The sequence below is a fragment of the Aspergillus heteromorphus genome, assembly GCF_003184545.1.
Source record: "Aspergillus heteromorphus CBS 117.55 chromosome Unknown BO70scaffold_28, whole genome shotgun sequence".
Taxonomy (NCBI): Eukaryota; Fungi; Ascomycota; class Eurotiomycetes; order Eurotiales; family Aspergillaceae; genus Aspergillus; species Aspergillus heteromorphus.
In genome coordinates, this window is record NW_020290433.1 from 63,949 (window position 1) to 76,996 (window position 13,048).

General features: G+C 55.0%; 6 protein-coding genes across 6 annotated transcripts; 3 read left to right on the forward strand and 3 right to left on the reverse strand.

The window, feature by feature from the left end:
- Window positions 1–113: 113 nt before the first annotated feature.
- On the reverse strand, window positions 114–1,854 carry BO70DRAFT_399476 (putative triacylglycerol lipase; the record flags this gene model as incomplete). The annotated part of the gene is made up of 3 exons (XM_025546863.1): window positions 114–1,154; window positions 1,212–1,559; window positions 1,630–1,854. 3 exons carry the CDS (start codon window positions 1,852–1,854, stop codon window positions 114–116), a joined length of 1,614 nt encoding a protein of 537 aa, XP_025396162.1.
- An 879-nt stretch (window positions 1,855–2,733) lies between these two features.
- BO70DRAFT_365192 (putative G-patch domain protein) lies at window positions 2,734–4,517 on the forward strand. Its single transcript, XM_025544002.1, has 2 exons — window positions 2,734–3,003; window positions 3,104–4,517. The coding sequence occupies exons 1-2, from the start codon at window positions 2,842–2,844 to the stop codon at window positions 4,079–4,081; spliced, it is 1,140 nt and encodes a 379-aa protein (XP_025396163.1). The 5' UTR covers window positions 2,734–2,841; the 3' UTR covers window positions 4,082–4,517.
- Window positions 4,198–5,776, reverse strand: BO70DRAFT_365193 (uncharacterized protein). Its single transcript, XM_025544003.1, has 2 exons — window positions 5,199–5,776; window positions 4,198–5,169 (listed from the first exon to the last, which is right to left on the reverse strand). The coding sequence occupies exons 1-2, from the start codon at window positions 5,347–5,349 to the stop codon at window positions 4,598–4,600; spliced, it is 723 nt and encodes a 240-aa protein (XP_025396164.1). The 5' UTR covers window positions 5,350–5,776; the 3' UTR covers window positions 4,198–4,597.
- A 1,309-nt stretch (window positions 5,777–7,085) lies between these two features.
- Window positions 7,086–9,591, reverse strand: sip5 (Sip5p; the record flags this gene model as incomplete). The annotated part of the gene is made up of 2 exons (XM_025539608.1): window positions 7,086–9,170; window positions 9,226–9,591. The coding sequence occupies 2 exons, from the start codon at window positions 9,589–9,591 to the stop codon at window positions 7,086–7,088; spliced, it is 2,451 nt and encodes an 816-aa protein (XP_025396165.1).
- A 476-nt stretch (window positions 9,592–10,067) lies between these two features.
- On the forward strand, window positions 10,068–10,643 carry BO70DRAFT_355404 (uncharacterized protein; the record flags this gene model as incomplete). The annotated part of the gene is made up of 5 exons (XM_025541900.1): window positions 10,068–10,210; window positions 10,308–10,335; window positions 10,410–10,497; window positions 10,552–10,569; window positions 10,603–10,643. The coding sequence occupies 5 exons, from the start codon at window positions 10,068–10,070 to the stop codon at window positions 10,641–10,643; spliced, it is 318 nt and encodes a 105-aa protein (XP_025396166.1).
- Window positions 10,644–10,948: 305 nt separating this feature from the next.
- BO70DRAFT_365195 (uncharacterized protein) lies at window positions 10,949–12,883 on the forward strand. The gene has a single exon (XM_025544004.1). It carries the CDS (start codon window positions 11,212–11,214, stop codon window positions 12,724–12,726), a length of 1,515 nt encoding a protein of 504 aa, XP_025396167.1. The 5' UTR covers window positions 10,949–11,211; the 3' UTR covers window positions 12,727–12,883.
- The last annotated feature ends 165 nt before the right edge of the window (window positions 12,884–13,048 follow it).

A 13,048-nucleotide genomic window follows, 5' to 3' on the forward strand; every position in this document is an offset into this window, starting at 1 on the left:
AATATAGACAGCAGTAGCGCGTTGATCACAATATGTAAAGGACGGTGTCGTGTATATACAGCAGCCCGCGCTGGACACCAGGTATAAACCAAACCAAGCAATCAGGTGTTATTTTACTGCTGAAGATCCGTCCCAATACTGGTCAAGTACTTGCATCGCTCTTGCTGGTCCGTCGGGACTGTCTCCATAGCAGTTTGGTTTGTTCGGATCCAAATACGATGGTAGCTCTCATTGCCAACACCCCAGGTCTTCCACTCTGGACTATCAAGGGAACGATGAGGGTTGGGATCGAAGGTCTTGATAAAACTGGTCCAGTAGCCCTGCATGACCGGCACAATGGGCGCGTTCGAGGTGAAGTATGAGGAGGGCGGCGTCCCACTCACGTACTGCGGGCCCCAGATGGCATTCGCCTCCACGGTATGGGTAACGCCATCTCCCGAGGCTTCTGCGTCTGGGTCCTGGACATCATAGTGGTAGTTCCAACTGTTCACGCCCGCCTGGGAGTACACGGTTGACATGTCGATGCCGGGGCAAATGTAGCGGATTTCGCCATATGCGTTGCCGGCAGGCCTCCAGTATGGCTTCGCATGAGGGAACTGGCGTGTTTGGTTCTCTGTCAGATACCAGTTGTTGATCTTGGCGAGCTGGACCAGGCTTATGTTAGGGAACTGGCTCTGTATGAACGTGTCGGCTTCGCTAACGCTAGAAGTATTCTTGGGCACGAAAATCGTGCCTTCGTTCGTGTCGTCGCCGAAGATGACGGGAACTTTGATGAATTTCCCCTGGTGGAACAGGCGATATGTGTAGTCAAGGACAAGATCTCCGTCGAGCACAGGTCCGTACATGTAGAGAGGCGCTTTCTGGGCTGTAGGAAAGGGGGTATTGAAGTTTTCGCTCTGCAGGCTCGCAGTATCCAGGTTGCGCAAGCAAGCGAGCGTATCTGTCTCGCTTGCGCAGCCAGTGCGGATAACAAGATTGTTGTATGTGAATTGGCTCTGATTGACAGTCAGCATGGGGGCGAAGCTTTGCGACTCTGCTGCTGCTGCATGGAACAGTCCTTGATCTTTGCCACCGTAGGCTGAAAGAAGAAGTGTGACAGAGGCTGCCCCTGCACTGTCACCACCAATAACAACATGTTTTGGATCGCCTCCAAACTTCAGAGACAGAGTTAGCGGCGACGTGCGGCAGTACCCGACGGACGGAGATCCTACCTTGCTGATATGTGTCTGGACCCAGTTCAGAACTTTGAGCTGGTCCTTCAGGCCATTGTTCACGCTTCCTCCCTTCAACACCTCCTGTCCCGACAGGAAGCCATAAGGGCCCACTCGGTAGTTGAAAGTGACCACCACAATGCCCGTGCCGGACGCTTGGATCAACCCTGTCCCATTGTAGTTGGCATTCGAATTGGTATTGAAGCCTCCCCCTTGTATCCATACAAACACGGGTAGCCCCGTGCTGTTCTTTGATGCGCTAGGGGCGTATACGTCGAGAAATAGACAATCTTCAGATGTTCCTGCCGGAGCTGGAGAATCGCCAGTGGGGATACACAGAGGACCATGCTGACCAGTATTCATCAGCACAAGTTTGATTCCCAAAGTCGAGAAGGGTCCAATGCGGCCAAGAGTTTACCTGAGATGCCTCTTGGACACCATCTACCGCCTCCGGATCCTGCGGTGCAGAGAAGCGCAAGCTCCCTACAGGGGAGGCCGCGTATCGTACTCCGAGCCATTGAGCAATGCCATCCGACAGGCCTCGGCCTTTGTACCGTGCGTAGCCAAGGTCTACCGTTAGGTTCTGCGCCGATGCTACGAGGCGGGCGAGGAAGACAAACGCCGTGAGATAAAGAAGGGTCATGCTGAGGGGGAACAATAAGGGAGTCGGGGCCCACAAGACTCAGGCTCATCACCCACGGTGTGGCTAGGGATGATATACAATGGATTACAGGCAGAGGGCAACGGCCCTGATTTTAAAGCCTTGCGCAGCAATTCAAGGCAAGGCTGCCCGCGGGAATTCAGGGTCCTGTGCAGAGGATGCCCGGATGACAGGGAGATTCTCCCCTCCTTGCGCGCATGGAGGGTGGGACGCCTTGTGTCGCCCGAAAGCGACAGAGTAGGCCCCATGTAACGGACGGGATCGATTGAACGGTGCCTTATCATAGGCCGACGGGCTGATTGAGCCAGCTCCAATGCGAAAGACCCTTTGGGGCGACGTTTGAAGGGACGGTCAGTCCGCTGGGGGCGACGCGGATGGAATGAATGACTGGTACGGAATATTGTGACTATCGAAGTGAGCCAGCAGATAGAATTTCCCCGTTGCAGCCACATTGGAGAATAGCGTCCTGCAACGTGCCGTCATCTGCTGCGAATCCTTGCCCTCTCTGCCGTCCCTGGCCAATATCGTGCCCGGGGCCAACGCAGGGGTTGTCCTGGATATCCTAGGAGGATGGAGGGGGGCTCGGCAGGCAGTGAGTCTGGCCGATGACGCCAGGGGCGGGGAATGGGAGGGGAGTGGAGTGCAGCTGTCAGACTCGGATGATCAGAAGATGTTTGTACGTAGTCAGTAGGCGCATTATTGTCACAGGTGAGTCAGTCTGTGCGTCAAAAGGCAATGGAAGAAGAGGAGACAACAGAGGTGAAAGAGGAGAGAAGAGGAGGAAAGCGGAGAGGGAAAAGCCGGCCCTCCGCATTTCGATTTCTCCTCTTTTCTTCACCCCCCTGCGATCGTCGCTCATCTGACAGAATTGGCGCATTGTCCCCTCGCACTTGTCCCTCCTCCCTCGGCAGTTTTAATTCCAGACTCCTCTATCTCGACTCCGACCTTATCCAGGAGCGTGTGACTGACATGCCCCCTCACCCGTACACCGAGACCCCCGCACGCGCAAAGTCGGGGAAAGCGGACGCCGAAGACGACGATGACGGAGATGACGACTACATGAACATGGTGATTGAAGAGCCGCAGCAGAAGGAGACTTTTGCGCAAAAGAAGCGCCGACAGCAACGCGAGGTGAGTACGCACACGCACGCCTTGCCTTCATCATCACCAAAAGATGCGACCATTCCATGAACCCCCTCTAACCCGGGTCGCCCTTGACCCTCCTTTCCAGGCCGAAGCCCGGGCCAGAGTCCCATCCAAAGCCGAGCGCGCCGCCGAAGAAGCTGCCCGTCGCGATGCGGCCTTATCCACCAGTACGCTCGACCCCTCCAACAAGGGGTTCCAGATGATGGCCAAACTGGGCTTCAAGCCGGGACAAACTCTCGGGAAGCAGGCCGATCCCCAGAACGAGAAAGTCGCCTCGAGTCCGACACCTACCGATCCCCAGTCGCGAGGCCGGTCCGAGCCCCTCAATTTGATATTCAAGGAAGATCGCGGCGGTATTGGTCTGGACGCCGAGCGGAAGCGCAAGTTCCTCCAGGAGGCCGAAGAAGTGACAAAGAAGGTGAAGCAAGACGAGGGGGATTATCGCGACCGGGTACGACTGGAGCGCGAGACGAGACGGCTCGAGGCCCAATTTCAGGCTGGACAGAAGGTCGCCGAACGATTAGATGCCGAAGCAGAGGCGGACCCCGAATCTGCCTCTCGAGAAGGGCAGCCCCAAGCAGCACAGAACCCTGAGGACGAGGGAGAAGAGTCGCACAGAGACGACCCAGCCCGCGAACCTAGCCCGAAGAAAGTCAAGGCCAAGGTCAAACCGACATCTCAGATCAACATCCTTTACCGGGGACTGGTGCGCGCGCGCGAAGAAAAGGAACGTGACTTGCAGACCCGCCATCTATTACAGTCCTCTCTTCCGTCGTCGTTCTTCCCGAATGCGCGGTTACCGGGCTACGATGATCCAACCCTCGAGCGAGACGACCAGGAGGCCCTCGGAGGGGGACGGGATATCACCACGATCCTTGAGCAAGAGCTGGAAGAAGAAGACCCCGAGCTGGACGAGTTTAACGCGCTGGAACCGGGCGAACGGCTTTCCCGGCTGGTCCAGTATCTCCGCGAGCAACACCACTACTGTTTCTGGTGCAAATATCGCTACGAGACGGCAGAGATGGATGGATGTCCCGGAGTGACAGAGGAAGATCACGACTAATGACTGGCATGCGCTGTACTATACATTGCTATTGTGACCATGACGGATGATCGCCGTTCTACGATAATATGTATTCGGAACTCGACCGTTGAATTCACAACTCGACTAGGTATCATATCAACTGGGAATCTTCTCGACAGTATACAGCCTTCCATACAGCAGCCCAATCGCCAGGACTGGGGCCATGCCTGCGGTGAATCAAACAAACACAGCGAAGATAAAAATAAGCAACTCAACGTAAGGCCACAATGCAAGCAGCGGGGAGAAACCGAGGTTTCCGTGGTATCAGCAAAAGCACTATAATCCATCAGCCGGGGACTGGGCGTCGACGGCTGTAGCCGAAATCAAAGCCATGAGCCTTTGGAAGCGAGAGAGGCATAGCAAGTAAATACAGCGCTCTTCCCTGCCATGCGGGGACTCGGCGGGTAAACATTAGAAGGTGGAAATAAGATGAAAATGAATATATGGGCCATAGAAATGAGATGATCAAGAGGAAAGATGAAAGATGATTAGATATCAGGCTGCCGGCGTGGAGATGGACTCCATCAGCTGCGCCAACGAGCGATCTGGGGACTTCTGCAAGGTCTGGAAGCAACCGGCGCAAATCCGCAGACAGCAGAAGACACAGCGGTACCGGACTTCCCGGTCGAACTTCTGGCAGGTCATGCAGGGTAGCGCATGCCAGACATTGTTGGCGGGGGGCATAGATTTATGGTCCTGGTAGCACGCGAAGTGCAACTTGTTCAGCGGCGCGGCAACAGGCTCGATCTCGGGAGGCGTCCATGGTCCATTGTTTTCTTCACTGGACACCAGCTCCATGGGTGTGGCAGTGCCGTCCAGTTCCGGCTCCGGCGTGGGGATGAAATCTTCCAATGGCTCTTCTGCGTCCCGAGGCTGAAGCATTCGCTCGGGGTCTTCCTCGCTGGACGGGGGAGTTGGTTGCACGGCGGCTGGCACGGCGGCTGGCACGGCGGGAGGCTGCGGCTGCGGCCTGTAGGCCCGGTACGCCGGATGGATGTTGGCCATCGAGGGGTTTGGGTTTGGGATGTGGCCATCCTGGGGCTGGCTGGGGATGTTGAATGTCGGGGCTGCGCGGCGGAAGACGGCGGGGCAGGACGAGCAGGGACGGCGTCTGGTTGAGCCGGAACCTGGTTCTGAAGGACCTCTTTCTGCGGCAGAGACTCGGAGGACTTCTGCTTGAAGCCCTTCCTGGTAAAGGATGGGACTCGCAAGCCGCGGGGGCGATTTTCCTTGTCGAGGATGGCCATGATGGTGGTGGTGGGGGGTGGTAGGAGGAGGGCTCTCTGCACAAGCCACCTCTAGTCGCGGGGAATCTGTGCTGATGATCTGGATGGATGCGGGTTCAAGATGACCAGTGGGAGACTGCAGGGAGAGATAAAGAGGATGTATATGTGAGAGAAGGTGAGAGGGTGAGAGGGTGAGAGGGTGAGCGAGAAAGCAAGAAAGCAAGAGAGCGAGAGAGTAAGAAAGAGAGGCAGCGCGCGCGCGCAAAAGGACTCCAGGCTGAATCGGCAAACCCTACAGGCGACTCCTGAGACCTGGCTGACCAGCGCCAAAGGGAAGAAAACAAATCCAGAGCAAATCTTTGCCAGGCACCAATCCTATTCCAAGACACTGGCAGCAGTTCCTCAGCAGGTCGCGGGCAAATCATGGTTCGGGGGGGGGAGCAGAGAGGGGCGCAAAAAGTGGAGAGGCCCAAGATAAATCCGGATTGTCGCATTCGATCCAGGAACGCGCAAGTGCAACAGGGAAACGAGCTGAAAGCCTGAACCACGGATGGATCCCATGTGGGCACCGCATGGATGGAGAATTCTAGATACTTAGCGATGATAGATGGGCGGAGAGACACGGAGTACCGGAGTAGATAGATCGATCGATTGATCTATCTCCCCTGTCTTTATGAACAGACAGACAGAGAAAAAAGAAAGAAAGGCCAAAAATTCACAAGCATCGGGCTATCTTTCTATCTATCGACAATGGAATCGGGGCCAGTCCGGCCTTGACTAGTGGACGATAGCGTCACTTCCCGGCATCCCGCCTGCTTGGCCGGAATGAAGGATCTGGCAAAGGCAAAAGACAACCCAGGCTCACCGGAGAAAATCCCGTTCACTCACTAGTCTGGATAGATAGATAGTAGATACGGAGGACGGACTGTGAGATGGACCCTGCGGCCTCGTCTTAGCCTCTCTAGTCCCTCCACACTACGCCGCATCTGGTTAGCAGGGGTGGTAGAGTAAATCGATAGATAGATATGTACAGTGAGTGCTTCACGCATTCCACAGATACTCCTGCATCTGTCTGCTGACAACAACCCTGGGGCCCTTTGGATCGCCGAATCCCCCCGTCCTGCAAATTTCAACATCAGGGTCGGCTCATTTCCCCCAGCCCCGGTGGAGCTTGCCGCAGTCCACACGGCTGAAACGAGATCGAGGGTCCGTCCGTCTACAGGGTCACGGACGAGAACGGAAGGAGAAAAAACAAAAAAAAAAAAAAAGGACTTGGGGCAGTCTGACCATCATCATTCATCTTTTAATCCAACGCTGTATTCAACCGAATCAATCACCCACCCGGTGGCCGGCTTACATCCGCTCCAGCGGTGTCAACCATCATCAGCAACCCATGCCGTCATCTGCACAGCTCCCTCATCTCGGCGCATATCTGAAGAGCGCATAAGTACACGCGCACGGGACCACGGACACAAAAAAGAAAAAAAAAAAAAAAAGAAGAGGACAGGGGGTCCGGAAAAGGCAACTCTATGCAACTGTATGTATATAAGGAAAGAAAGATACCATGCGCTCCCCGCCATCGCAACCCAGGACAGAAAAAGAAAATAGAAAAAAAAAAGGAGTGTGTTCATCGCAGACTTTGCCCTCCAAGACACCTTTCGCGCCAGTCGCGCCAGCACAAGCTGTTGCCTAACCACCCCGTCCGGGGGACGCAAGGATCCAACCACGACAAAACATCAGGAGCCTGAGTTCCAACTTCAAGAAGTAGCTTCGGCATCACGCGTAGTGTCAGTAATCTCCACGGACTGACTTTCGACCTCCTTTGGCATCAGAGTGTCCCCCTGCTCCCTAGGGGGCGCACTGGATTCTGCGGCGGGGGCTTCTTCAGAAGAGGGCGCATCATCGTTCGTCATCGGGGCAGGGTGGTAGGCCGACCCTTCCGCAGTGGGGTTTGACAGCGTATCCTCCACATGCTCGGTCGCGTCCTCAGGCTTGTCTTCGTCGCCAATCACCGCAGCCAGGCTTCGAAAACTGAACATGGGCTCGGCAAACGAACTTGCGCCCTCGGTCGACGAGTGTGGTGCCGCATGATCACCAGACATCGACTCAACCACCGAAGACAACGATGAGGATGCACTCGAGACATGCCGAAGGTGAGACGGCCTTGTGAGCTCTCTGGGAGGTGACTGCACGATGGGGGGAGCCGGCAAGGACAGCGGTTGGTCGACGGGGGCTGCCGATGTCCCCGAGGCGGACTGGACGGGGACACCCTCTGCAACGCCAGCGGTGGCGGCAGGCGCACCAGTGGCTGCGGATGGAGACACCCGATCGACCTCCTTGCCCTTCCCCCCAGTCACGGTTTCTTCGCCGGTCATCGACGAGGAGCTGCTGGTGACCCGGCCAAGCCTCCCATCTGGGGGTACGTCCAAGGCGGAACTGCTCGCATTGTTACTCGTAAGCCCCGTTTTGCGCGCTACCTTCTCCGCCTTTTTCGCTTCCTTCTCCTTCTTCTTGGCTTCCTTCTTCGCCTCCTTTTCCTCTTTCTTGCGTCTATCCTCCTCGGTGGCTAGGCTCAACCTGATTGCCTCCATCATCATCATTTCTTCCAAATCATCAATGCGATTGCGCCTGGAACTTTGGCGCGGCGGCGCCAAGTGGCCAGGGCCTTCTTCTGTGGAGTCGGTTTCAGGCCCTGGTCCGCGTCGATCTGTCAGAAACGCCAGGGCTTGTAGCGCTTGGGACCCAGTGCGGGCAGATGTATTTTGAGCCTCTGGGGCACCGTTTCTCCGCATAACGCTTCTCCTTCCGAGACCGAAATTCCGGGGTTCGCTGCCACTTCCATTGGAGTTCATCAGATAAGCCGCCGTGTGAAGAGCAGTTGCTGCCGCGGACCGTCGCGCCGCATGCGCCCGAGCATTCGCCAACTTTTGAGCCCAGTCAGGACGGATCCTATCGGTCGTAATCACCGTCGGGTCGTTGGCAGATAACGAGGTCGCGCGTCGGCGGCCTGTGATGGGGGTGTTCCCGGAGGAGAGAGAAGATGTGGACGAGAGTGGCGAAGCGACATTGGGACGAGCGCCGAGATCAGACGCGTAGGCCAATCCTCTACGGTATAACGGTGGCGCATAAGTAACACCGAACTCTGGCTGAACACAGAATGGACACGCTGATGGTTCCGATACCAGTTGACAGTCTTGGCTCTCAGGATGCTCAGCCTCATCCGGAGGGGGGTTCGGGCTTGCCTCCCCGTGCTCTGGCGGGTGGGGATCAGGGCGCTTAATCTGGACGAAACATTCGGAGCATATCGGCTGGTCGCAGCATCTCGTACGGTTTAGATACGGAGGGTAGTACAAGAAGCAGATGGGACACTCGGCCGCGTCTTTGTACAGATAGGCCTCGATCGGTTGCCCATTAACGAACGGATCGCGAGGCAGCTGAATCTCCCGAGAAGTGGTGTCGGATTGAATACCGTGCTTAGACGTGGTAAGAGATGCGAGTGTCTTTGCCCGGGTTCGGAATAGAGGTGAACTCGAGGTGCCGGAGGCAATGGGAGATGTAGGTGATGGCAGTGAGTGCGCCGGTGTAGATGACTGGGAAGCGTCGGAACCGTATGATTGGGACCTTGCAGTGATCGGGACCATCAAGTATTGGACTGCAGCAGAATCGGAAGCCTCTTTCCCATCCTCCGCGGCTTTGGGGGGGTTCTTATATTCCAGCTCTGGGGGGATCTCGTCGGGTGGGGGGATCGGGAGGCCACGCGCGGCTGCCATGAGCTGATGCTCCGTCCACGAGTCCGAGAAGTCATTGAGGCCTCTCCAGAAGGGCGCAAGTCGTCTTTCAATCTGTGAGGGAACAGTTAGCCCCGGACCCGAACGGGTAGCGCCATAGTCTTCTTACCATTAGCTGTCGGACCACGGCCTTATTGAAATCCTCTGTTCCTGTATAAACACCCTGGGTTACCAGATAGCCACCATCGACATGCTCCTCCTTCATACTACGGTCTCGCTCCTTGAGCCGAGCTATCCGCTCCTTCTCTAGCCGGCGAGCCTCGCGTTCCTGTCTTGTTTCTCGTCGGTGTTCGAGGGAGGCCAGATCTCGTTCCGAGCTTCCGCCAATTCCGAGGATAGATAGGTCAGGTCTACTCCCTCGTGTTGATCGGGAGCCATCCGCGTGATGGCGGTCACCGTAGGGGCCATGGTGATGACTGCGACGATTTGACGAGGGAAGAGACGGGCGGGACTCTTTCGTCTGAGAATTGCCCATCTCGAGCGAGGATGGGGGTTGTGTTCAGGCGGCAATAGTAGGTGGTGGGGGGTTGAACGTTGATTGTATGCGAGTTGGGTGGAATCGATGGTCAGATTGGCAAGAGGCCGGATAAGAAAGCGGAGAAGAGGCGAAGTTCCCGGCCGGGTAAGGGACGTGGTAGAAGAGGCAAGCCTGGATTAGAAAAGGCTCCAAGCGCAAGTCACAGAGCGCGGATCGAAATCAAACAAAGAGGAGGAAAGTGGAGCACGTGCTGGAGCCTGGAGGACCCTCAGTTGCTAGGGTGGAGATGCGAGCAAGACGATGTCAAGGAATCCGACGTGGCCATGTGAGCGACGACGTCGAAGCTGTAAGCAACGATGAGATCAGAATGCGGGCTTTAGTTAGCCGCGGGTAGGTGGTACGTATGGGGCCGGAAAGGGGCTAGAGGGGGGGATCTTCCAGTCGTATAACCAGACCAGAGGGGGCAATGTTCCATGGGGAACAGTGGCGGAAAGAATAAAGCGAGGAGGAAGGAGGAAGAGGAGGAGGAGGAGGAGGAAGAAGAAGAAGGCGAAGAAGGCGAAGAAGGGAGAGGTAGCGGAGAGAAGATGACAGCGATCAAGCGTAAGGTAGTACAGTAAGAAGGTACTACTCCCAGGTACGGAGTACTAGAGAGGCTGTGGCAGGGTAGAGAATACTAGGTAAGTACTTAGTCTCCTACTACTACCTACTAGGCAGGTAGTAATTATGCCGTTCGTATGGGTTTGTATCTGTACTACCTTACTACTGCCACTGGGTAAGGTACCTTTACCTAGTACTTACCTACCTACCTGTAGGTACTGGGTTCCGCGGAATCACAAGAAATCGATGACCTCAACCATTATTACTACTACACATTGGATGTTCTCTTCCTGGTAACCATGGGTAGTTCTACTATTACTGAGAGCTAACTCCCATCTAGACTTACAACCTACCTAGGCGCGCAGTATCTACTAGGTAAGAAGTGAGTGGTACCTTGATAGTAGGTAGGTACTTTACCCACCGGCTTGGTACGGTATCGATCCGACTAGTACATCGTATCAAGTCTGTATTGGGCTAGCGCAATTGCAAGGATGTGGCAGGTCTTATCAAATTGTTCGTATCCAGAGTGACATCGCATGAGTCTAGAAAGCATTCCCTTTCATTATAGGTAAGTCCCGGTAATTAGTTAACTAGCACTCTCACTGACTGATTTGACATGTGGGATGCCCAGGATGCGATGCGGTATACTAACTAATACGGTACTCCGTAGTTAGTAGTAGTAATTGTTTGGCAGACCCGGTGGCTGAGGGCTGCCACCTGCGCCACATATCCTCCCATCCGCGGCCTTGGCGCCACGGAAAATCCATCGGCCCTATCATTTTTTTGGCCATGATCATTTGCTTCAATTGTGACTGACCCTGGGCCTCACTCATAGATAGGTATCGCCCGCTATTCATTCCAAGGATTTGGAATCGAGATCCATACCTCATTTTCTCTGCGCGACCTGAATTCCTCTCACATAACCCCCCAGCAAGCGATGTCGGTGCGATTCTCTAATTGACTTGCCATTTTCCCCATACACCCAAGTTGCTCCATCTGTCAACCTAAACCTGACAAATGACGACCACAACGTCCGATACTAAACGTCTTCATATCACCCCGTTCTCCCCCGACATTCTTCCTTCCGTGCTGCCTGCGTCGATTCGGTCTCTCGCTACCGAGATCTCCTTCCATTCCATTCCAACCTTCCCAGAAAACGACTTCGGTTACGTGACCCTGCCAACCATGGAGGCCGACAAGATCAAGAAGAAGCTGAACGGCTCCATCCTCAAAGGCAAAAAGTTCAAGGTGGACACCGCTAGGCCCAAAAAAAGATCTCGGACCGAGGAAGAGGATGCCGGCCATGCTGCGCACAAGTCCTCGTCAGACAAGAAGTCCAAGAAGCAAAAGGCGGGAGAGGAAGTTCTGGAGGGGGTTGAGCTCCCGTCGGATCGCAAGGTGAAGAGAGGCTGGACAGAGTCGGCAGATGCCAAACAGGAAAGGCGCAAGGACGAGAAGAGGAACAAGAAGGGCAAGGATGAAAAGGCGGCAAAGTCCCAAGCGAAATCGAAGTATACCGAGAAGTCGGAGTGCTTGTTTCGCACCAAGGTCCCCCCAAATAAGGCATCTACAGTCGACGAGAAATCTGAGAAACAGACCAAGAAGAAGAATAAGTCTTCGCAGGAGACCGTTGTTCATGAGTTCTCCAAAACAGTTACACAGCCGAGTTTCTTACGATCCGAAAACAACGGGTCCACGCCTACGTCTGGTTTTGAACAAGGCAAGGGCTGGGTGGATGAGGCCGGAAATGTGAAGGAAAACGTCAGCGATCGGATAAGGACAGACCAGTATAGACCGGGACAAAAGGCCGGGGCCAAGGAGAAGGGAAAGTCCAAGTCGCAGAAGACCATCAAGGAACCTGAACCTGCAGACGAGTCGGAGGATTGGACCTCCTCCAGTGGCGAGAGCTCGTCCGAAGAGGATTCTACAGACTCTGAAAGCGACGGAGACGACTCATCTAGTTCGACGGAGGAAACGGATGATTCGTCATCCAGTAGCGATGACGATCAGTCGGTACATCCCGAACAAGATAAGACAAAGAATGACAACACACCCTCGGAAGGCGTCCACCCGTTGGAAGCACTCTTCAAGAGACCCGCACCCGGCTCTTCTGAAGTGAAGCCTGACACGGAGGAGAATGCGCCATTCAGCTTCTTTGGACAAGACGATATAGAGTCCGAAGAAGAGGTGGAAGAAAAGCCCGCCGGTCCGCATACGCCTTTTACTAAGAGAGATCTGCAAAACCGCGGGTTAAGGAGTGCTGCCCCAACGCCTGACACAGCTCTAGTTGGCCGGGGTATTAACTGGAATGGGTTGGGACCGGCTGATCCCATGGACTTGGATGGTGCAATGCACCTGACGACACCGATACCCAAAGCCGCGGCTAAAGAGACGGATGACTCGGAGTTTGTGAAATGGTTCTGGGAGAACCGTGGTGACAACAACCGCGCCTGGAAGAGGAGGCGTCGCGAGGCTGCTAAGGAGCACAGACAGAGAGACAACCGCAGCAAGGGCATGAAAGGAAAATCCTAGGGCTGCGTTGCTGGTGCCTGACATATCTGCGTACATGCATGCATGCATCATCATCATCATCATCATCATCATCATCATCGGCGTTTTGGCTGGCAAGTTGCACTATCTTGCCATTTATACTTCGCATATAGACATGGAACATTGCCGCATCTATCGGGAAGCGTTCCTTCGGGGATCGAAGACAAAGAAGACATAGTAGAAGAAATTCGTACTGCGTAATGCGTAATAATCCGTACTGCGTACCATGGGGTAAGTACTGAATAAGTATACAGCCGCTCACGTGCTGCCAAGAATCCGGGGATGGCTCGGAGGCCTCGCCGAT

Excerpts from the sequence above, each read along its gene's own strand:
- BO70DRAFT_365195 (XM_025544004.1), top strand. The coding sequence starts at position 11,212 with ATGACGACCACAACGTCCGATACTAAACGTCTTCATATCACCCCGTTC.
- BO70DRAFT_365192 (XM_025544002.1), top strand. The coding sequence starts at position 2,842 with ATGCCCCCTCACCCGTACACCGAGACCCCCGCACGCGCAAAGTCGGGG. Across the intron at positions 3,004-3,103 it reads AGCGCCGACAGCAACGCGAG|GCCGAAGCCCGGGCCAGAGT; the intron begins GTGAGTACGCAC and ends CCTCCTTTCCAG.
- BO70DRAFT_365193 (XM_025544003.1), bottom strand. The coding sequence starts at position 5,349 with ATGGCCATCCTCGACAAGGAAAATCGCCCCCGCGGCTTGCGAGTCCCA. Across the intron at positions 5,170-5,198 it reads ACCAGACGCCGTCCCTGCTC|CCCCGACATTCAACATCCCC; the intron begins GTCCTGCCCCGC and ends TCCGCCGCGCAG.